The sequence below is a fragment of the Osmerus mordax genome, chromosome 8 (genome assembly GCF_038355195.1).
Source record: "Osmerus mordax isolate fOsmMor3 chromosome 8, fOsmMor3.pri, whole genome shotgun sequence".
Lineage (NCBI taxonomy): Eukaryota > Metazoa > Chordata > Actinopteri > Osmeriformes > Osmeridae > Osmerus > Osmerus mordax.
In genome coordinates, this window is record NC_090057.1 from 9,676,553 (window position 1) to 9,698,613 (window position 22,061).

A 22,061-nucleotide genomic window follows, 5' to 3' on the forward strand; every position below is an offset into this window, starting at 1 on the left:
AGGGCCAAAGGCTAAGAGACTCCAGGTCAGTTCGGCATGGGGCCACTGTGAGAAGTGGGCCCTGTGTGCAGTACAAAGTCTTCCCCACTGCATCGGTGGCTCAGAGTGTTTGGTTCCTGGAGTCAGGCCAGATCTGCCTAGTAGCTGAAGCTTAATAACCCCATGTAGCCAACGTCTAATTATAGCAGGACAATCCACCACTCAGTTACAGTATAGGGCCGCCCTGGGACGTATAACTAAAAGATAGAGAGAAGTAGAGAGAGAAAGATGGAGGGAGAGAACTGGGGATAGAAAAGGCAAATCAGCAGAATTGCTTGTGGCTGAACCCTTCAAGGAAATCGTGCTGTGCCTACAAAGAGGGAGAGTACGGAAGAAAGAGAAGAAGGGAGAGAGGGTAAGAAAGAGGGAGAAATAGAAAGTGTGGAAAAAGGAGAGATGCATTAAAGATCAAAACCAGAGCAAGATGGAGGGGATATTGAAAAGTGGAGTGAGAGAGTGAGAGTGCGAACGCAAAACGAGAGACAGAAAAGGAGCGAGAAGGAGAGAGAGGAGAGTGAGGAGAAAGAGCAAGGGCAATGGAACCAGGAGACGACACAACAGCGCTTTAACAGAATATTCACTTAGCTATTCATCGTCCAGGGTTTAGTCCCCATCTATTATACATGTACTGGGGCCCCCCCAGCCACACCCTTGGCCCCCAGCCCCGGGCTCACTGTAGAAGAGCAGAGCAGCATTACATCCCTCCTGTCATTCCCTGCTGGCCAATTACACCATCACCTCCTCAACCCGTCAGACAGTTCAGATAGCTAATCAGCCGGGCACGCTTTTTACCTGGGCCACCATTGTAGGTCAAGTCATACGGGCTCACGATACACCTAATATATGACATGTAGAGTTACAGTGTTGTTTATACCTATAAGCTGCTGTCCCTCTACGGTACTAGGCCACGAGGTAAAGTCAGACAGCTACAGTAAAACATTCAAACGCTAATGTCTAGCACATTACTCTACCGCTCCCTATGGTGGCGTCGTGCGCAAGTCAGGCTATAGCAGGAACGGATGCACAAATATGCGATCGTCTGTCATCCACGCGCACCCTCTCTCATCGGATTTCCCGTATCGAACGCACACCCGCTTTGAACGGATAAACACGATCGATCAGCCATGTGACTGGGCCAGCGAGGGGCCAGCTTATCACTGACGCCGAGGGGAGCAGGGAAGGAAGCACATCCCACCCATCAACATCTGATTCATGTCAATATTAAAACATGGTGGTCCCGAGTTACAGATCCTAAACCGTGAAAAAGGAGGGAGAGAGAAGGTGGAACGGGGGGGGGGGGTGGTAAAGGTAACTGTCAACCTCTATATGCTGAGATCTATTATGCATGCAGAGTTTATTAGACAACCTTTTATCTTGCGCAGGCCTTCACAGACCCCCCCCCCCCTCTGTGCTGTTGTGCGACAGAGGACAGGAGAGAGTGAAAGAGAGAGAGAGAGAGAGAGAGAGAGAGAGAGAGAGAGAGAGAGAGAGAGAGAGAGAGAGAGAGAGAGAGAGAGAGAGAGAAAGAAGGGGATACAGTTAAGAGACGTCGGTTCAAATAAAAACAGCATTTTTGCCTTTACAGAGACGGGATGAGGGCTAAGCACAAAAGAGAGGAAGAGAGGAAGGAAGACACAGGGCCCCGTATGACTAAATGAATCTGACTGGCTCTTGAATAATGAATGTGGCAAGCTGGGAGCCGGCACACACACTTAGTTGGCTTAATATTTTACACTTTGGAAGCAGAGAGAGGGAGAGAGAACACCGTTTATCGTGGTTGTACGTTAACCTTGAGATACAACAGTGTCAACTCAGCTCCTCCTCTGACGCACAGTCGGCTGACCGACGGGCACAGACAAACACATGCAGAAACATGCATGCGTGTCGGTCATATTTCAAGAACATGTATCTGTTCTCATGAATATTCATCACAGATTGTTGTATTTTCTTTGATTCCCTCTTTCTGTCTTTGTCTCACACAAACATACACACACACACACACCTCTACATATACACGCCCTACCAAATATCACACTGAGCCATAGAAAGACAGAGAATAGTGGGAGGAACAGAGGGAGCTGGTAACTGAATGGAGACTCTTGTCCACAACAACAGACAGCAGGACTGTGCCCTCCCTCCCTCCTCCCCCCCCTCCCTTTTCTCCCCCTCCTATCTCTCTGGCGCGGGCATCAAACGCTCCCCTCACAGGTAGAGCCACAGGAGGGGAGTGTGGCCGCTGACCCAGGAGCCCTTGCAGCATGCCAACTCAGTGCCTCTTGCTCGGGACACCGCTCCTGTGAGGAGTCGGCGACACCACCCACAGCTCCGTACAGTAGGTGTGTGCATGCGTGTGTGTGCGTGCGTGTGTTCGTGCCATTCCAAACTTATCCGCGTCGGAAAACCGGAGGGATGGCAAAAGCTCTCACTGACAGAGACGAGGGCAGGGATTCTCTGTCGTAGCAGAGTGGACCCCGATCGACCATCTGCCAAGCGTGCGTGTGTGTCTTATCAAGCGGAACACATTGGAAACCTTTGTATGTCCCTCCTCTGAACACCAGAGACCTTGTTCCCCTGTGTCTGGCCTTCCTTCCCCCAGATCAAATGCAACAAAGACACAAATACACAAGAACCACTCACACACACATAGGGGGGAGAGCCTTACGGGCTCTGGAGAGTGTGTGCGTGTGTGTGTGTGTGTGTGTGTGTGCGTGTGTGTGTGTGTGTAAACTATATAGGGTGTGTGACTGTGGGTTAACTCAGGTGACGCATTAGAATGGATTAAGTGATTCCGAACTCCAAAGAGGAAGTCATTCCCTCTGAACGGGGGATTAATAAAAAGCACACCCACACAGCACACACAACCCCACTCTCCAGATACACAATCACACACACATAACCCCACCCTCCAGATACACAATCACACACACATAACCCCCCCCCCCCCCCCCTACCACCCTTGACACACACGCACATATACTGTACATGCACACAACGCTTAACCACGCATAGACACACACACAGAGGCAGATACACAGGTATTAGGCAACTTCCATGAAGCAGATGCTATGACACACACGTCTAAAGCATGATCCGGCGGCACACACACACACACCGTATATATCCCACGGAATTACAGACAGGGCATTAGTTACTTCACATTCAATACAGTACTCCACAGCACTGAGCAGAGAGAGATAGAGAGCGTGAGAGAGAGAGAAGACACATCGAGAGAAAGAAGGAGAGAGAGCGAGAGAGAATCTTTGATCCTTAATACTTACAGTACTGAGTCACCGTGTGGTGTCATGATGCAATAGGGCCTGAAATGTAAAAGCACTAAGTAGTAAAAGGTACTGTAGTCAAACTGGCACACGCACGCACGCAGATACTGTGACCACACTGGTGTTCCTGTGTTGGCACATTGCTCACAGTGATTATGGAAGCCAGGAGGATTGTTCCTGTCTATTGTGTGTCTGCGTGTGCCGTTTGATGAGGGCCTCAATCATGGGTAAAGAACCCCCCCCCCCCCCCCCCCCCGGACACACACATTCAACTGTCTATCAATCCATTTCTCCCCTGGTGTCTGCATTTATCTTACTCTCGATCTATCTCTTTCCATTTCCCCTTGAATATCTATCTTTTAATCTTTGTCTTTCATCTTTCTCCTCCCCATTCTGGATTTGATCTCTCTCTTTCTCTGTCTCACTCTCTTTCTCTCTCTCTATCTCGGCCCTGCTGTGACTAAGACCTTCTCCTGTGAGACATTATCCACCAAGACAAACATGAGGGATTCTGTCCTAAATATATAAACATGCGTGTGTGTTTACATGATGCCTTTGTGTGTGCAAGTGTGTACTTGTGTACGTGTCTGTGTGATGTGTGTGTCGGCCCTGGCCCAACACATCTGCCCTCCCAGAATCCCCTCCTTTCCCTCCGCCCTCATCTAAAATTCCACCCTGACAGTTTGATTGGCTCATCTCTCCAGGGGAGGTGGGGAAACAGAAGGACAAAACCCTCCACTTAGGCGTTGTCGTGGGAACGCAGCGGCCAATGGCAGCGTCCCAGAGGTAAAGTCGCATTCTGCATGATTCTCATAGAGTGTTCCGCCGTCCGAGCCTTCACATCGCGTTACCGTCGACATCACCGTTACCGGCAGGCTGAAGGGCGCTTACGGTAAGCCGGGGGAGCCGACACAGTGTCCCGGGGAGAGGCCCACAACAAACGGCTTGTTCCCTTCCACTTGATCTACCCGGCGACGGGGACATCCAATAGCCTGAGTTGTGCTCTCCGTGTGACAGTGACTGGGTTAGAGGGCCAGGAGCCAACAGTGGAGGGCTGGCCCTTCTGTTACAGTGCTGTTGCTGTCCTTGAGAGGTGTACCACAAGGTTGTGCGGTTCTTTTTGCCTTTGTCTCGTCTTCTAGAGTGTGGAAAACAAATGTGCGCACCCGCACACACACACCCAGCTGCACAGCCCCCCTACAATGGCCTCGGCCATTAAAAATGCATGGCACTGCAGCAACAGTTTCTAAAAATGAGCCCCTAATCGTTACACACAGAGAACCGCCCGCTGACAGTCACAAGCACGCGTGCGTGCACGCACACTTGCTATGCTTACTTAAGTTGCTTACAGAGCCCAAATGTCAGCCCTTAACAGACATACAGGTGCATAAATAAATAGACAGACAGGCAGAAAGCGACAGTTCAGCGTACGTGTCCAGTACCTACACTGGGACCTGGTCGCTTAAACCCTCCTGTTTCAACTCATACTGCAGCCAGGCAGTTATACAGCTATCATTGCCACCACTCTTAATGCGAATGCCAGAGGAATGCCAAGCGGCGGACAGGAAGAAGAATCAGGCCGATAGATCCTGATGGAGCCTTTAATAGTGGCCCGGTTTGCCTGACGTGGCGGAGCACTAAGAAAGCCCTTCCCACACCCACTCCCGCACTTCCTGTTCATCACTCACTCGTTCTCTAATCGCGACGGCAGAAAGGCCGAGCGGGGGGCTGAGTGAAGGTGTGACCGACCCATCGACAGCACATTACCTGCTCTCATTGAGACGGACGGAGGAGCGGTTGATGTCGCAAAATGTTAAGTCCTTTGTTGTTCCAGTTCTCACTGAGCGGGAGGAACTTGGGGTCGGAGGGAGGGAGGGGGGGCAAGGTAGTCAGAAGGGGGCAGAGGTAGTATAGAACAGTACTGCTGCAGTCTCACCACGGTGTTGGACCGCACCGGGAAAAATCCCTTCCTGGTTTCACGACATAACGTTGTTGTTTCAGAGACTCGCGTGCTGGTCGGCGCCAAGCATGTATTACAGACGTATTTATTTGAATTTAAGTCTGTGTTCTGAAGGCACATGGAGAAGGAAGGTGGGGGTGGGGGGGGTGAGAGCTGCTCGGCCAAGCACACTGAGCTGGATATGAAGATGTGTGCCCCTACACACACACACACACACACACACACCCAGACCGCCCCGGGAGCCTCACCCTTATCTCTACGCACTAAGTGGGAGCCCTGGGGGACACAGTCCCAGCGTGTGCGTGGGTGAGGTCCCTGACCTGGTCCGGGTTGGGTGGCATTTTGGACGACGATAAGACGGGCAGCCAATAGATTACTCGCCAAAAGATGAAAGCTCCGCCCACGCAACACCGGCCGTCTGACTCAGCCAGCGTCTGGAGACGTCCAGGCCTCATGCCACTCTCACACGCTCACGCTGCTGCACTTATCCTCCATTTCATCCCTCCTTTATTCTTCCTTCTGTTGGCACCACAGGGACTCCCCTGAAAAACTCCCCTGGCTGTTGGAAACCTCGGTGCCTGGTTGGTCGACTGGAATGTTCTAAAACCGCATCGGACTGACTGGACTTTTCTATAATTCTATGTCTATGTGTCTGGACCATAAAAGAACTCTTTGTCCGGCTGGCTGAACTGATTTGGAGCTCTGCATCTGACAAGCTGGCTGGTTGGCCAGACTGTTCTAAAACTAGCAGGCTAGGCTGTTCTGGGTCTGCGTCTGTCTGTCTGGACTGTTCTAGAATGCTGCGTCTGGATAGCTAGACAGTTCTAGAACACACTGTGTTTCCCTCCTGCAGAGATGGATCCCTCCCACTCAGAAGAGGATACTAAGGCAAACAGACACAGTGTTCCATCACCCCCTGCTTGCAAACACACATACAAGTAAATTTTCCCTTGAAGCCCTCCCTTGTCCCCCCCCTCTCTCTCTCTCTCTCTCTCTCTCTCTCTCTCTCTCTCTCCCTCTCTCTCTCTCTCTCTCTCTCTCTCTCTCTCTACCTCTCCCATTCCACTCCTCTCTTTCAATCTGTTTTTCCAGCCTGCCCTCTTCTATCTCCTTCCCTTGATCCTGCTCGGTCTACTCCCTTGATCCTTTGCTCTCTTCCCTTGTCTCTTTCAGCCCCTGCAGCACATCTCTCTCTCTCTCTTCTCTCTCTCTCTCTCTCTCTCTCTCTCTCTCTCTCTCTCTCTCTCTCTCTCTACTTCTCTTTCTCTCCATCCCCCTTCTTTCCGTCCATCCCCTCCGGTCCCCAGTTGTCTCCCGCCCCCTTTGCACCTCCCCCACTCCCGCATTTGACATCACAACATAATCCGCATTCTGGCTCAATCAGACGGAAAAGCACAAACAGACCCGCGGCCGTTCACATTCCCACTCAGGTCCACCCATGGGGGGGGGGGGGGGGGGGGGGGGGGGGGGTGCTTTGCATGACAGCCATGTGGCGAGGCATTAAAGACTGAGTCATCTTGCCGTGCTACACGTGTGTGTGCTCTTGCCACGGGCGCCACATGTGATGTCACCGCGGCCTATGAAAGATGAGCAACAGGAGCAAAGCACAGCTGGGAGTGAACACACCACCATGTCTGACGAAGCAGCCGTGATGGAAATGACCCATCCCTGGATCCTGAAGACAGTAGGACACCGTGTATCTAAGTTGTATAAAGGTAATGCCATGTTTATCCACCCGTGATTGTAATTGCAGAGGGACAAGAATGTGATGCGGGACTGTGTTGTTTCTGTGGGTTAAACAGGACAAACACATAGGCCTGAGAGGCTTGCTGTGGGGTGCAGAAGCAAACATAGGGTTAGGTTGTGACAGCATCAGGGTTAGGGTTAGGTTGTGACAACATCAGGGTTAGGTTGTGACAGCATCAGAGTTAGAATTAGGTTGTGACAGCATCAGGTTTAGGGTTAGGTTGTGACAGCATCAGGGTTAGGGTTAGGTTGTGACACCATCAGGGTTAGGTTGTGACAGCATCAGGGTTAGGTTCTTACAGCATCAGGGTTAGGTTCTGACAGCATCAGGGTTAGGTTGTGACAGCATCAGGGTTAGGTTGTGACAGCATCAGGGTTAGGGTTAGGTTGTGACACCATCAGGGTTAGGTTCTGACAGCATCAGGGTTAGGTTGTGACAGCATCAGGGTTAGGTTCTGACAGCATCAGGGTTAGGTTGTGACAGCATCAGGATTAGGTTCTGACAGCATCAGGGTTAGGTTGTGACAGCATCAGGATTAGGTTCTGACAGCATCAGGGTTAGGTTGTGACAGCATCAGGGTGTGCTGTCTGGCATACGTGGGCTGAGAACACGGGTTCTTCTTGGCGACAATGTTTTTCAAGTCGCCGGACAGAGCGTCGCAGATGAGACTGCTTCACATTGAGAGAATCAGAATCCTCTGTTTTGATACAGAATGCCGGCCATCAGGAAGGCAGGCATCATGGAAATGCCCCCCCCCCCCCTCTCATTTTCCAAAGAAGTAACAGCACAAATATACCTGACTTGTATCTGTTCTGGTTGCCGCTAGAAACCGGGTAACAGGTTTAACAGGTTCAAAACAATCCCAAATGATCAATTCTGTCAGTGTTGCATAACTTTCCATTTTGTGTCTACCTTGTGCATTGGGCATTACTTAGCTGGATGGAGAAAGGTATGAATCTCATAGAGAATCAAGCAGGGAGGGGTGGAAAGAGAGAGAGACCGAGAGATATAGAAAAAAAGAAAAGAAAGAGTTCGAAGGACAGGAGGGATAAAAAAAGAGAGAGAGAGAGAGCGGAAGCAAGAGAAAGAGGGAGACGTAAAAGGTTTCAGTTCAGAGCGCACATTTGCTATTCGGCACACACCGTGACGGCTCCAATGCTTCAAACAGGAAATGTTGAGCAGGTTCAGCCGTATCATACATCAAAGATGGGCCTGAAAACCCAGTAAACCTCACACACCCATCTTTACTACATCACGTCACCAGGTAAACTTATAATATTAAACAAATGGGGTAATGTCTGACCATTTTTACATTTGATGATTTTACAGCAATTCAAAGTATTTATTTCAAATAATAGTTCCTAAATCTTGCGCATGAGGATCAGGTTGTGGTTCACCCATGGTGTTGTCATGGAAATTACAAAGGATGAGCTTGGTAAACTTCCTGCCTAGGCCTATAGGTGGGCCTATTACAAAATATATTTAGTTTAGATTTAAGTATTTGTATGCAAAGACTATACAAGGAATATAGTAATATATTTGGATGAAAGTATGCAGCGATTCCTGTCCTAAAATAGTTTAGGTCAGTGTTGGAATGTTTTGTTCTTAATTACTCAATCTACTTTAAGCAAGAGTATAAAGAATGTTTCCTGATTGAAGTATAGTATCTTAGTGAGATGAACCCAGCTCGCTGTCCTCAATTGGAGAACTGTGAAGCTACATGTCAACAGAAAAGTCTAAATACTATTTAGCATGTGTCGTTAATTTGACTAGTAAGCAAACTGCCTTTGAAAGTGTTGAGGAATCAATTAAGACACCACACAGTGTACAACTACATGCTGGTTTACAGTAGCTAGCTATAGAGTTGCTACAGCAAACAAGCAGAGCTAAGAGTAGCCTGATTTAAAAGCTTCTCACCTGTTTTATATTTAGCTAGCTATAGCAGTTAGCAAAGCTAAGATAGCTTTCTATAAATAGGCTGTGTAGGCTGTGGAGCAGGTGGCAGCAGTACAGTTGGACTTCATAGACTGAAGTATAGGTTAGAAGCAATGGTACAAACACAAAGAGTAACAAACTCACTGCTAAACCAGTGATAGCTGACATCCAATGGCATTTGAAACCTTGACCACACACACAGAGATATCGCTGACAGGTTATCCTTAAAGCCTGTGATGCGTGCATGCATTGGTGTGTGTGTGTGTGTGTGTGTGTGTGAGAAAGAGAAAATGCCATGGAGCCAGTTCCAAGGTTTCAGCAGACAGAGATAGAGGAGGGTTTTACCAAGGTCATTGCCACACATAATGTGGCCTCCAGGTGTCTGGTTCACAACACACAGCCTACTTCTCCTGCTAGGAGGTCTTTCATCTTCACACGGGCCCTTGAGTGGCAGGCTAGTTAACCTGCACAAAGTAAATATAGTTTATAGAACAGCTATAAAGAGAGCAATATCAAATGTTTGTCATTTATCCATCTCGACTTTTCTGTTCCGAAGGTAAAGTCTATATCAATTACAGTAAACATGATATTGTCGTATTCTGTGTGGATGCAAGGATATCTAACAACAGGACAAGGCAGTCCATCAAAGGCATGGTCAATTTACAGCCTGTACAGCTGTTGACAGTAATAGTGTTCCAGACAGCTAGCCAGTAGCTAGGCACAGAAGAGCAGGCACAGTGACTTTCAAAGAACACTGGCGTGGGCGAAGAGCTGGCTTCATTTGTACGAACCCAAAAGGCACACACACACACACAGCTCTTGGGATATTAGTCGATGAACATGCAACCCCCCATAGCCTATACCCTGACCAACCTCGATAGCTTTAAAGAAAAAGACAGATAACAGTGATGAGAAAATACAAATTATTTTATATCAAAGGGAACTAAAAATTATTAAACAACAAACGATGTCCAGGAATGGTAAAGGGTTCGTGATAAGAAGCAGAGAGTGAGAGAGGGAGAGAGGGAGGTAGAGAGGGAGGGAGTGAGAGAGGTAAAAGGAGAACGAGTGTGCAAAAGAGTAATTGATAGCTTTAACCCATCACAGATGGAGAGGGTGAGGGAGACAAAACGAGTAATAAGTAAGACAGAATGAGAGAGAGGGAGACATCTAAAGAGGGAGAGAGAGAGAGAGAGAGAGAGAGAGAGAGAGAAAGATAAGCTTCATCTAGAAGGGCCCTTAGAGAGCCTATGGAGGTCATATGAAGGGCACTGCATTAAGTGAGCGAACAAACCCTTGTTGACATTTACAACCACTCTCGGCCAATCCCCTTCCAGCGCCCCCCAGAGACCATGTCGACATATGTTCCTATGAGGACGGCGACTGATGGGAGTGACAGCTGTGGCTAACCTGCACCACAGCCTGCCAGTGCACAGCTTCCACGGCGACCGCTCGCACAACGTCATTATGGGATGGCGATTGCCCACGTGAGATGGATCCTACACGACAGTGAGACCGTCGTACGAGGGGATTGCTGAAGTTTAGGCACGCAGCCGTCGCTCTGGGAAACCAAACCGTTTGAGGAGTGCGGAAAACGTTTGGGGTTTCACTTTTTAATATCGGTTCCATTTACACGGCGTGATTCCCCCCCTTAAGGGATGACTGATGAGGCTGTCACCATGTGACGTGCTGTATCGGTTTCTCTCTGTGCCCACGCCTGCCGTCCCCAGACAGGAGATGACAAGGAGGGTGGCGGGCAGAAGCTCTGTCATCAGAACCACCACCCTTGGGGGCTATTGACCAGCGACTAATATGATACAGTGTGGGTTGTTTGGGGGGAGGAGGGGGGGGTGAAGAATCGATAGCCCCGTGGACAAAACCACAGCTCCCCCCCACATGCTGAGTCAGCAGGCCTGGAGAGACCAACGTTTCGTCATGGTGGGCCTCCTGTCCCGGTGTCCCACACTGCTTCAGGGAGACTAGATGCTGCGTAATAGATCAGACCATGTCATTATCCACAGCCAGATGCAACCAACAAGTTCTCATCCTTCTGGGGCAAAACCCTAATGACGCCAGCAGCAGCCTTTTGTGAACTATATTGACTCTGAAGGGTTACGGTATGGGTTATGGTTATGGTTAGGGATAGGGTGACATGATGTGACACAAAAACTGACGATATGGGGTTAGGGTTATGGTTAGAATTAGAGTCCCGTTTTGTGTTGTACTGACGCCATGGGCTACCTTCTGCGTCAAACTTCTTTGTTCTTTACAAGCGGTAATATATGATGCCTTTAGACTGAGACCAGGCTCACAGTAATACAGTCTTGATCTTCACCATCATCATCTTCATGTTTAGCAACATCATTAATATCAGCGGCGATATTTATATGATATCTTTTTCAAACTATTTCTATCCTCACCACCACTGCAGCACTTTCTGTTATTCTACTACTATTCACCACGAACCAAAACAAAATACCAAACTGCTCCCTGTCCTCTCTCAGGAACTAGCCTCCAGCCGGGTCCACATGCATGGAAGCTGGTGTTAATTGGAGGCAGAGACCCTGGGATGAGTGCCTGCTAAGCAAGCCTGTGTTGGGGGGCTTCCATCCCCAGCACTGGCCCTGCAGGACTTTGTTTGAAGCCCGGGGGTGATGAGCAGGATCAACGGGGCAGGGGCAGCCTTTGATGGAGATTCCCGCTGGCTAAATGACAGCTGCTCTGTCAGCCAGCCTCCAGCAACTAGCCCCAGCCTCCCACCGACTGGTCTCCTCCTGTGGGGGAGCCTGTGTGTGTGGTTGTGTGTGTGTGTGTGAGTGAGAAAGAGAGCATGGGGTTTGAAAAGTGTGCCTAATGTAAGTGTGTGTTTTCTAGGGTGTGTGTGTATGAGTTTATGTGTGTGTGTGTGTGTGTGTGTTCCTGAGCAGTGTACAGCTACCTGTATCTCACCACACTGCCTCTGTCTACACAGGGCCTGTGTTTACTGTGAGTCAGTCAGGCGCGCTCGGCCGTCTGTTGAGTGTAATTAGTGCACAGGTAGGCGACCTTGCAGGCATCACATAGGCAGCACTGCCTTCCCTTAGCCAGAGCAGTGCACTACTACCCAGCATAGGCCTCACTTGCACCACACAGGGGAGCGAGGAAAAAAAAGGAACCAAGGGTGAGGATAAAGGGTGATGATAGACGGCACTCGACTCAATTTTTGTTTTCAAATGGAGATCTGCTCTTGAAAAACATTACTCGTAAGTTATATCTTAAGCAGCTCTCGATATAAATGCTTGTTGTCCTAACAAAAACAATGGGATACCATTCCGTGTATGTCAACCCTCGTGACAACATTACGTTCCAGACTGCAGGCCGATCCACTCCAAGGTTGACACGGTGCCTGGCTCCACTTTTTCTGTTATGTTCTTCAGTTGAGCGTCTGTCTGTTGGCCTTCCGTCAGGTCATCAAGATTTGTTATCATCCAATTACGCCGTTTCTGAGTTAATAGAGAAGACCGCTCTGCCTCTACCCTGTGATGACTCACTAGCAAAGATGGAGAGAACCGGTGAGTGAGTGTGTGTGCGTGCGTAGGGGTGTGTGTGTGTGTGTGTGCGTGGCGAACACTGAGCTTTTTTTCTGAACCAAGACAATATTGAATCTCTCGCTTAAACTTTTCCATTAGTGAACTAGTGAATCAAAAGTGCCCTTTCTGAGTAGAATACCACATGCGCGCACACATGCACACACTCTAACTCACACACAAACACACACACATGCACAGCCATCATTCCTAGCAGAACAAGGGCTCACCAGAGATAAGGGACCGGCAGCCTAGAGTAATAGTCAGAGGTAATTGTACAGTAAATTATTTAACAGGATCCAAGAGGACATCATCCACCACAGACTTCTACGACAGGCCACTCTCATCACCCGAGTCCCAAGCTCCCATGTGGAGCTTGTCACTGCTGAAAGACTTTGCTGTTGGCAAGGATGGAGAGGAATACGGTGGCTGATGTGGTGTGCCTGTCCAACCAGACTCCACTGTGCCCACCTCGGTTGATTACAGGCTGAGATGAGGGTGCTGTTGCTTCAATGTGGGCCGGTTGTGCCTGGTTTATTGGTGGCATCCAATGGAGTTGGTCACTTGGTCTATTGGTCTGACGTTTTGTGAACTCAAACTCACACACACGCACACAGGTGAAATTACATTAGTTACATTACATGCGCACACACAAAATTCCTCCAAAAACCATACATGAAGCAGCCTTTTCGGAAGGGAGCGTGAGGTCAGGACAGTGAGACAGGGCTGAGAATACATAGAATAAGAGTGGGTCTTGAGTCTAACCAAAAGACCTACCCTCGTGCTACCCAAAAGACCTGACATCTGCCCAGCAACATCACACACACGCACAAATACAGGTGAATCATGGAACTTGGAACATGGAACTTCTCGACTTTGACACACTTTTCCCTCCATTCCCAATCCATGTCCTAGAATCAGAATCAGAATCAGAATTCGGTTTATTCGCCATGTATGCTATACAAACACGGAATTTACTGTGGCAGGGAGGTGCAAAACACTAAACATATACAGATCTTAAATTAAGTAAAAGTACAAAAGTTTAACTATTTCTAAGAACAAAAAAATCTAAGAATACAACAATTTAAATATAAAATTTAAATATATATAAAAATAAGAATAATGAGCAGCGTGAATGGTCAACATAGTGCAGTCGGATACTGAGATAAAGTGGCTTATGCATACTGAATTGCCATTAGATGGACTTATAATAGTTAAATAAGTCTGACTGTAAGGAGGTTGTTAGGGGATGCGCTCCTCATCCCCAAGGGGACACTGCTGTGCTACTTCCTGCCTGCTCCCTTCCTGGTGCACCCTCCCACCAGGAAATCCTGCCTGCCCGCCCGCCCGGGTGCTAACGCTATAGTGAGCTAGATGCACAGGAAGGAAATGGTTGAGGTTCTTTCCCCCCAGATAGATAGACTGTTATGACCAGGCCCACTTACACACGTGCTCTACAGACATGCTTAAATGCACATTTCTACATTTACACCTACAGTGTGTTTGTATGTATGGGTAAACACACAGCACACACACACAGAGAGCAGCCTGGCTCCTTCAGTGACTGTTGTCTGATCCAGCCTTCGGTGAGCTGAGCTCTGCCGCATTATGTAACCACACACACAAACACACGCACACAAAAACACGCACACACACATACACACAACCTCAGGCAAGGTCTGTACTGCGTAGCGACATCTAAAATTATTAGCTCACAACGAAGTAAGGGAGAGGCTTGGATACAGATTTGAATAGAAACTCGACAGCAAACAGAAACATAAAGTGGACCGGGGTGTTCTGAGCTGGAAGAGCAGCAGTGTCTCTGTTTTGCCCTGCAGTTCCCTGCTCTCCTTTGCCCACCCTAACCTTACCCACCCTAACCTTACCCACCCTAACCTTACCCACCCTAACCTTACCCACCCTAACCTTACCCACCCTAACCTTACCCGCCCTAACCTTACCCACCCTAACCTTACCCTCCCTAACCTTACCCACCCTAACCTTACCCGCCCTAACCTTACCCACCCTAACCTTACCCACCCTAACCTTACCCACCCTAACCTTACCCTCCCTAACCTTACCCGCCCTAACCTTACCCACCCTAACCTTACCCTCCCTAACCTTACCCGCCCTAACCTTACCCTCCCTAGCCTTACCCACCCTAACCTTACCCACCCTAACCTTACCCACCCTAACCTTACCCTCCCTAACCTTACCCGCCCTAACCTTACCCACCCTAACCTTACCCTCCCTAACCTTACCCTCCCTAACCTTACCCGCCCTAACCTTACCCACCCTAACCTTACCCTCCCTAACCTTACCCACCCTAACCTTACCCTCCCTAACCTTACCCGCCCTAACCTTACCCACCCTAACCTTACCCGCCCTAACCTTACCCACCCTAACCTTACCCTCCCTAACCTTACCCACCCTAACCTTACCCACCCTAACCTTACCCACCCTAACCTTACCCACCCTAACCTTACCCACCCTAGCCTTACCCACCCTAACCTTACCCTCCCTAACCTTACCCACCCTAACCTTACCCTCCCTAACCTTACCCACCCTGGCCTTACCCACCCTAACCTTACCCACCCTAACCTTACCCACCCTAACCTTACCCACCCTAGCCTTACCCACCCTAGCCTTACCCACCCTAACCTTACCCTCCCTAGCCTTACCCACCCTAACCTTACCCGCCCTAACCTTACCCTCCCTAACCTTACCCACCCTAACCTTACCCACCCTAGCCTTACCCACCCTAACCTTACCCTCCCTAGCCTTACCCACCCTAACCTTACCCTCCCTAACCTTACCCACCCTAACCTTACCCTCCCTAACCTTACCCACCCTGGCCTTACCCACCCTAACCTTACCCACCCTAACCTTACCCACCCTAACCTTACCCACCCTAACCTTAACCGCCCTAACCTTACCCACCCTAACCTTACCCACCCTAACCTTACCCACCCTAACCTTACCCACCCTAACCTTACCCTCCCTAACCTTACCCACCCTAACCTTACCCACCCTAACCTTACCCTCCCTAACCTTACCCGCCCTAACCTTACCCACCCTAACCTTACCCACCCTGGCCTTACCCACCCTAACCTTACCCTCCCTAACCTTACCCACCCTAACCTTACCCACCCTAACCTTACCCTCCCTAACCTTACCCTCCCTAACCTTACCCACCCTAACCTTACCCACCCTAACCTTACCCAGCCTAGCCTTACCCAACCCAGCTTGGCCCTGCTCTGCCCAGCCCTGCTAGGGAAGATGGTGGAAGATGGGTAATGGAGCGTCCCTCCAGCAGACATGTCTGGGCCTCAGCTTGAGGCCAGGCCAGGCCAGGCCAGGCCAGGCCAGGCCAGGCCAGGCAGCACTGGACAGCAGGGCGGCCAGGGACAGCCTGCTCCCCTAGCACAACTATATACACACTGTGCAGCATCAGGAATGTGAACATGCAAACGGTGCAGATTCTAGGGCAGCAAATGTACACAAATGTGGGCAATTTCAATGTTTGTAAGCCTGCGTGTCAGTCAGTAGTGAATAGGCGTGTGTCTTTATGTGTTTGTGTGTGTGTGTGTGTGAGTGTGTTTTTGTGTGGGCACTTCACGCCTGGTGATGAAATAATCTGGTGGAGCGCCAAGCGACAATTTGAACCATTGATCTGCGTCTGACTGTCTGACTGGGGCGGAGGGGTGTGTGTGTGTGTGTGTGTGTGTGTGTGTGTGTGTGTGGAGGACGGGGGGTGCTGAGTTATGGGGCTACCATCACACCAGCACTGCAGTACAGCATCCCCTACAGGGTACCTACACACCACGCAGGCCAGGAAGAATGGAAGCATGCAAGGAAGGAAGGGTGGAAATGATTCCTCTTTCCATCCTTTCATTACAAAACACACAAATGCTGCCCTACTCACATCAACTGAACCCATAGGAACCAGGCTAACACGGCTTAAGTGCTGGCACAGCAAGACCTCTTTCAGTGGCTCAGGACATTATTCAGATTATGGCCAGGAAAACCTTTGCATTGCAGTAAAGATATGTCTATCATGCAAATCGGTACAAAACAATTGAGAGTGCGTGCAGTTGTGCATATCTGCCTGAGTGGATGACAACACACAGATCAATAAGGCTTCTATTCCTGTGCTGAGGATCAGGAGCTGGGCCTTTCCTGTGCTGAGCTGGATGCTCCAGTCCCTTCTCTCTGTCTCTTTCTTTCTTTCCTTCCATCCCTTTCTTTCTTTCTTTCTTTGTTCATCCTCCGCCTGCTTCCCCTGTTCCGTCTTCCGCTCTCCCCTCTCCCTCCTTCTCCTGCTCTTTTCTCTCCCTCCTCTCGCTTGCCCATCATATCCCTGCTTCTATCGCTATCCACACTCCGTCTCTCCCCCCTCTCCTCCCTCATTCAATCTCTCTCCCTGCCACCTCCCGTCCCTCTCCTTTCCATCACCTTCGCTCTACCCCACCTATTTCCCCAACCTTCGCTCCTATCGCTCTCCCTCCCTTTTTCCTGCCTCCTCCTCCCCCTCCCTCCCTCCCTCCCGCCCTCTCTTTCCGTCTCGTCCACAGACAGCACCAGAGGGGCTGTGATCTGCGTGGCCCTGGCCAGCATCAGCGACTGGGCAGTTTTAGTGGATCACAAGGGGCGATTCGCTTAAGGCTGTCAGATCAGCTGTCCCCCGTCTCCCCCCCCTCCTCTCATCCTCCCCCTTCTCCTCCTCCTCCTCTTTCCGTCTGCCTCTCCTTTGTCACCTGTCCTATTCGTCTTTTCCCTCTCCTCTCCTCCACCCCCTCCCCCTTTTTACTCCTCCTATCCTTGCCCCTCTCTCCTCCTCATCCTCTCCTCCTCCGCCTCCTCTCCTCCTCCTGTTTTCCTCCTCTCCTCCTTCCCCTCTACCCTGGCATAATTCTCTGGACCGTTCCTCCACGCTGCCAGGCTCAGGCCCTTGATCTGCCACTTCCTGTAATCCTCCACGGGGGGAGAGAGAGCGCAGCCAAAAGCCCCGGCACGCAAACACACACACACACGCACACACACAAACACACATACTAATAAGAGCTTGCAAGCTGTAGTTGTGCAGCCCTGGCATAAACATATGGGAGAACACAACCCAGGCCACACAGTTCAGCTCCACCTCGGACACTACATCACCCAGTCACAGCTGAGAGTCCTCACTGCAGCAGTGCTTGCTAGAGAGCTGCATTTATAAAAGAACTACAAGCCTACAAAACCTACCTACGCACGACCCCACTGAGAGAAAATCGATGTATTGTAACACTAATTAGAAATGGCTTCCACTCAAACTCCTGCCTGGCTCACACTGTCTTGGTCCAAGACCGACTGCCTTATCTCTTGGCATGTACCCTGACAACTGTCTGTGCAAGGTGATTGGTCAACTGGCTGTCATTCATCAGCGGGTGATGACATCACCTGCAGTAAGACAAAGAGAGTGACTGATAAACATGGCCCTCTGTTCTGTGGGCTCAGTATCAGGCATCGGCCTCATCAGATTAGACAGGAGGAATGGGACCCCGTCTCCTTCTGGAGGGCTGATCCCAGACAGAGCCCTGAGCAGGGGCGGGCCCTGAGCAGGGGCGGGCCTCCACTTCCATCTTCCCCAGGAGAGATTACAATCCTATCTGATCCAGATCAGTCCCACAGAGCTGGGCAGGTCTGGATTCTAACTCATCTCACGTTGACAAAGTCCCCCACTGCACCAAGGAGGAAGTGACAACACGGATGACTGTGGTCTGATTGGTGAAAGAGGGTGGCCAATGATGCCTTCGCTTGGCTGAGAAGCACGGGGCAACATATCAAGAACGGCGCCTCTCTAAATGTGATTGATAAGGTAGTTAACCAATGGGAGCTGACAAGGGTAACAGGGAACCACTTCAACAGAACAAGGCACACTAAGTAAATACCTAAGGAGTTCAATTTGAACTAGACGGTCTTCAGAGAAGCTTAACCCTTGGCAAACCTCAACATTTCACAGATTTTTACCATCCACCATCTTTTGCAGGTTCACTTTGGTCTACAGGAGAAACTTGCTGTGCACGGAGAGACATACAGCAGAGGAGAGGCCTAGCCGGAGCCGGTGCTGCAACAGTATGTTCTAATGAGCTCCACGGAACGTTTTAGTGACAGTACACACAGGGCCGGTGGGGAGAGGACGTGACGGAGGCCAGCTAGCGGGTGCTCTCTGTAGCTATGGGTTCCCCGCCGTGACGTTCCACCAGCCTGTGTTTCTCACCGCAAGCTGTTGTACTGGCAAACATCTTCTCCTACACCAATCCTTTTGGCAGAACCAGAGAAAGACCATCCTTATCAGCAGTCTGCACATGAAGGTAAAGAAGGAAATGCATCCACTTACCTGCAGGCTGGGCTGGAGAATGTGGAGACGGGCCCCCTCACCTACCACTACCCCTATCCCCACCCCCACAAGATACACACCCTATTGGGGATGCCTGGGGAAGTACACCCTTAAGCCAACCGATAGGTTCCCAAACAATAGATATGCAGGGAAAGGATACAGTCTGAGAGCTCCACTCTGGGTTCCAATAGCCAGGATCTTCTGGACCGGGTCAAAGGCCATGGACGATGGCTGATAGGGGAAGCCATGACGGACGGTCTAGGACAGCCAATGAGAGGGTGCCAGGGACATACATTAAGGAAACAGAAAATTGAAATTGAAAATTTGTATAAGGAGGAATGTAATACTTGAAAGTCAACTGTTGTGGTTAGGGTTGTGGTATACATGATAAGGTGGAACAGATATATTCGAGACAAAATGTCAAACAATAGAAATGCCTCCAACATATTGAGTAGGCCTACAATACAGTTTATTTTGGAGACTCAAATTACGTGTGGTAAAATTGAAAATAATCTCTCTCTCACACACACACACACACCTCTCTCTCAGTCACACCTCTCTCTCACACACACACACATTCCACTTTCTTCTCTCTCTCTCTCTCTCTCTCTCTCTCTCTCTCTCTCTCTCTCTCTCATTGCATTAGGACTCCGGAAATAAAATACACCAATAAAAACATCGCTTTGGGGCGTTACCCCGGGTTCACCACAATATGCACCGCTGTAGGCTATTGCATCAGTCTGTTGGCGGCCGGCAAGTTGTAGCTATTTGTTTGCTCTTAGCGGCAGAGCAGAGAGGCTAAATCGTATTACGTAAGGGGCGCTCTCAATTGCAGTCACCTGCTCTGCACGCAGTACCACAGTCCGAGAGCATTGCGGGTTAATTACGGTGCAACAAGCGTGGATCTTTGGGTGAATTCTCCCGCCATATCCGCCTGGAACTTAAGCCCAATTACGCACACAGAGAGCTTGCCGCTACAATTGAGCAGCATCCAATGTTATTTTCACAAAAATAACAGAATCGGACTATTCTCGAAAATATAATCCAGCCAATACTTCTCTTGGCCAAGGCTACATCCCTCACTCAAGTGCTTTTGGCATGTTGTAGGGTAGGACATATCAGCGGGTTACCGTCACAATTATACGCATGCACGTTCTAAGTGGATCCTTTCGCCACGAATATTTTCCTTATGTAATGACACAAATGGGTCTTCATACAGGCGCGCGAACGTGTGCCACGTATAAACGACCAGCATCATTTAATACCGGACAATCGTCACCTCGGGAGACTTCTACCCGTCTGCGGCCGTACCCTCAAGTGCCACGTCCAATTACTGTGATAGGCAGGTGACGTGAGTTTTGTCGTATGCAATTAAATAATGGTCACACTTTGTAACGTTTATGGCACCGCATCAGACCAATACGTTAACAAGACTAAAATAAGATGTGGAATTTCGCTGAAAGTAAAGAGAGTATCACTGGCACTGAAAATGTAATGCCCAACCATAAATCACGAAAGCATTAGGGACCCATAGACCCCATGTGTCAAATTTAAATTTGCAGCGGTCTTCCCAGGGAATGCATGCGTAGTTTTAAACAGGCTCTGTATGTTTCTCGGCCATGCTGCTGTCATGTCTCGTGCACAAAGGAGGGGAGGAAAGGCCTTATCATGTCGAGCCCAGCCTCCCGCGGTGTACAAATCGATGAGGGGATAGGATGTGTGAACTCGAAGGGGCATGTGTGTGTAAACGTGTGTGTGCAAGAGAGAGATTAAATGATGGCGCGCAAGAGAGAATCTTGTTGTGTGTGTGTATCGCGTGTGTGTGTGTGCGTGTGTAAGGGTCTGATGGTAACTGTATCAACCAGCTACGGCCCCAGCCATTGACACGTTAATCCAAACCCAACAGATTATGCAAGAACGTTGTTTAGCCCACCCCCTCGTATGACAGTTCATGTGAAGTGCACATGAGCGATTCATTATAGTATTCCAACATTAGTAAAATCATATAGGACAAACCGATATCCGTACGTTTGAATGATTCAACGTCAAATTGAGATTTTGACTATATCTGCATTGATATCTCCTTAACGCACTCGCCATATGCGCATTTTACAGGCAGGGTATCTTGCCTTGAACACAGAATTGGAAAAGAGAAACAGCACGGCATGTTTTGCCATTTTGTAGAATTAATTCAAAATACAGTAAGGCTAATGCACAAGCGCGTCACCAGGTGCCAAGAAAACGCAGTTAACGTCCAAAACGCTCAGTCTCCGACCACAACGGACCACAACTGAGGGGCGCATGCACTTGCACCGGTATCGAGATTGGAGACTGGGACCAATGCAGTGATAAATAGTGGAAGCACATATGCTACATACGCGCGCGCTCACACTCACACATACATAGGCACACGGACTGTCTGTTATGAGACAGTTATGTTGAGTCGAGCGGCATAATAAAGCACTCTGACTCGCCCACCTTGCAGAGCTGAAAATGCTCGGACTGAAGAGTCTCCTGGATCAAATTGTTCTCTTGCGTCCCCGGTTGGGAAGACTGAGCGGATGAAGACGCCGCTGACAGTCCGTCCAGCACCTTCCTGATGTTGAACTTCTTCATTTTCCCCCAGAAAACACGGCAGTTACGACGAAGGACCACAGATTGAGATCACCCGCAACAGATAAGGGGGGAAAGCCACTCTCGCTCTCTTCTGGTTTCCTCGGTAAATCTCACATTTTATAGCGTGTTTATACCGCAGTCTCCATGGTGAAAACGCTATGCCGCGAACCGCTTGGGTCGGGCTCGTTGAAGCCCAAAATTCGTGTCAATTCACTATTTATTTGTTGTATTGGTGTGGTGCGTCGGTGTAATTTTCTCAGACTCTGTCCCACTGCGCCTCGGCTGTTCGCTCTCTCTCTCCGTTTCCCTCCCCTCCCCTCTGCTCTCCGCTCAACCAACGCGGAAACGTAGCTGCAGCGGTGCTCCTGCGCATTCGGACCCGGATGTTTGATTGAAGCGCCACAGCTCCCGTTACTTTCGTCTCTCCCCTTCTCTACCCCTGCAACAGAGTATCTCTCTGTCTCTTCTTTTTCTTCTTTCTCTCACTCTCTATCCCTCCCTCTCGCATTCCGCTCTCTCTCGCTCTCTCTCACACACATACACA

General features: G+C 49.6%; 1 protein-coding gene across 1 annotated transcript in view; it reads right to left on the reverse strand.

The window, feature by feature from the left end:
• Positions 1-21,603, reverse strand: part of LOC136947623 (syntaxin-binding protein 5-like) — a 45,942-nt gene extending 24,339 nt beyond the window's left edge. The window contains exons 1-2 of the mRNA XM_067241751.1: positions 21,380-21,603; positions 19,022-19,159 (exon numbers count right to left, since the gene is read on the reverse strand). Coding sequence (XP_067097852.1) covers positions 19,022-19,159; positions 21,380-21,517 — 276 coding nt within the window. The 5' untranslated portion in view covers positions 21,518-21,603. The remainder of the gene's footprint in view (positions 1-19,021; positions 19,160-21,379) is intronic.
• Between the last annotated feature and the right edge of the window lie 458 nt (positions 21,604-22,061).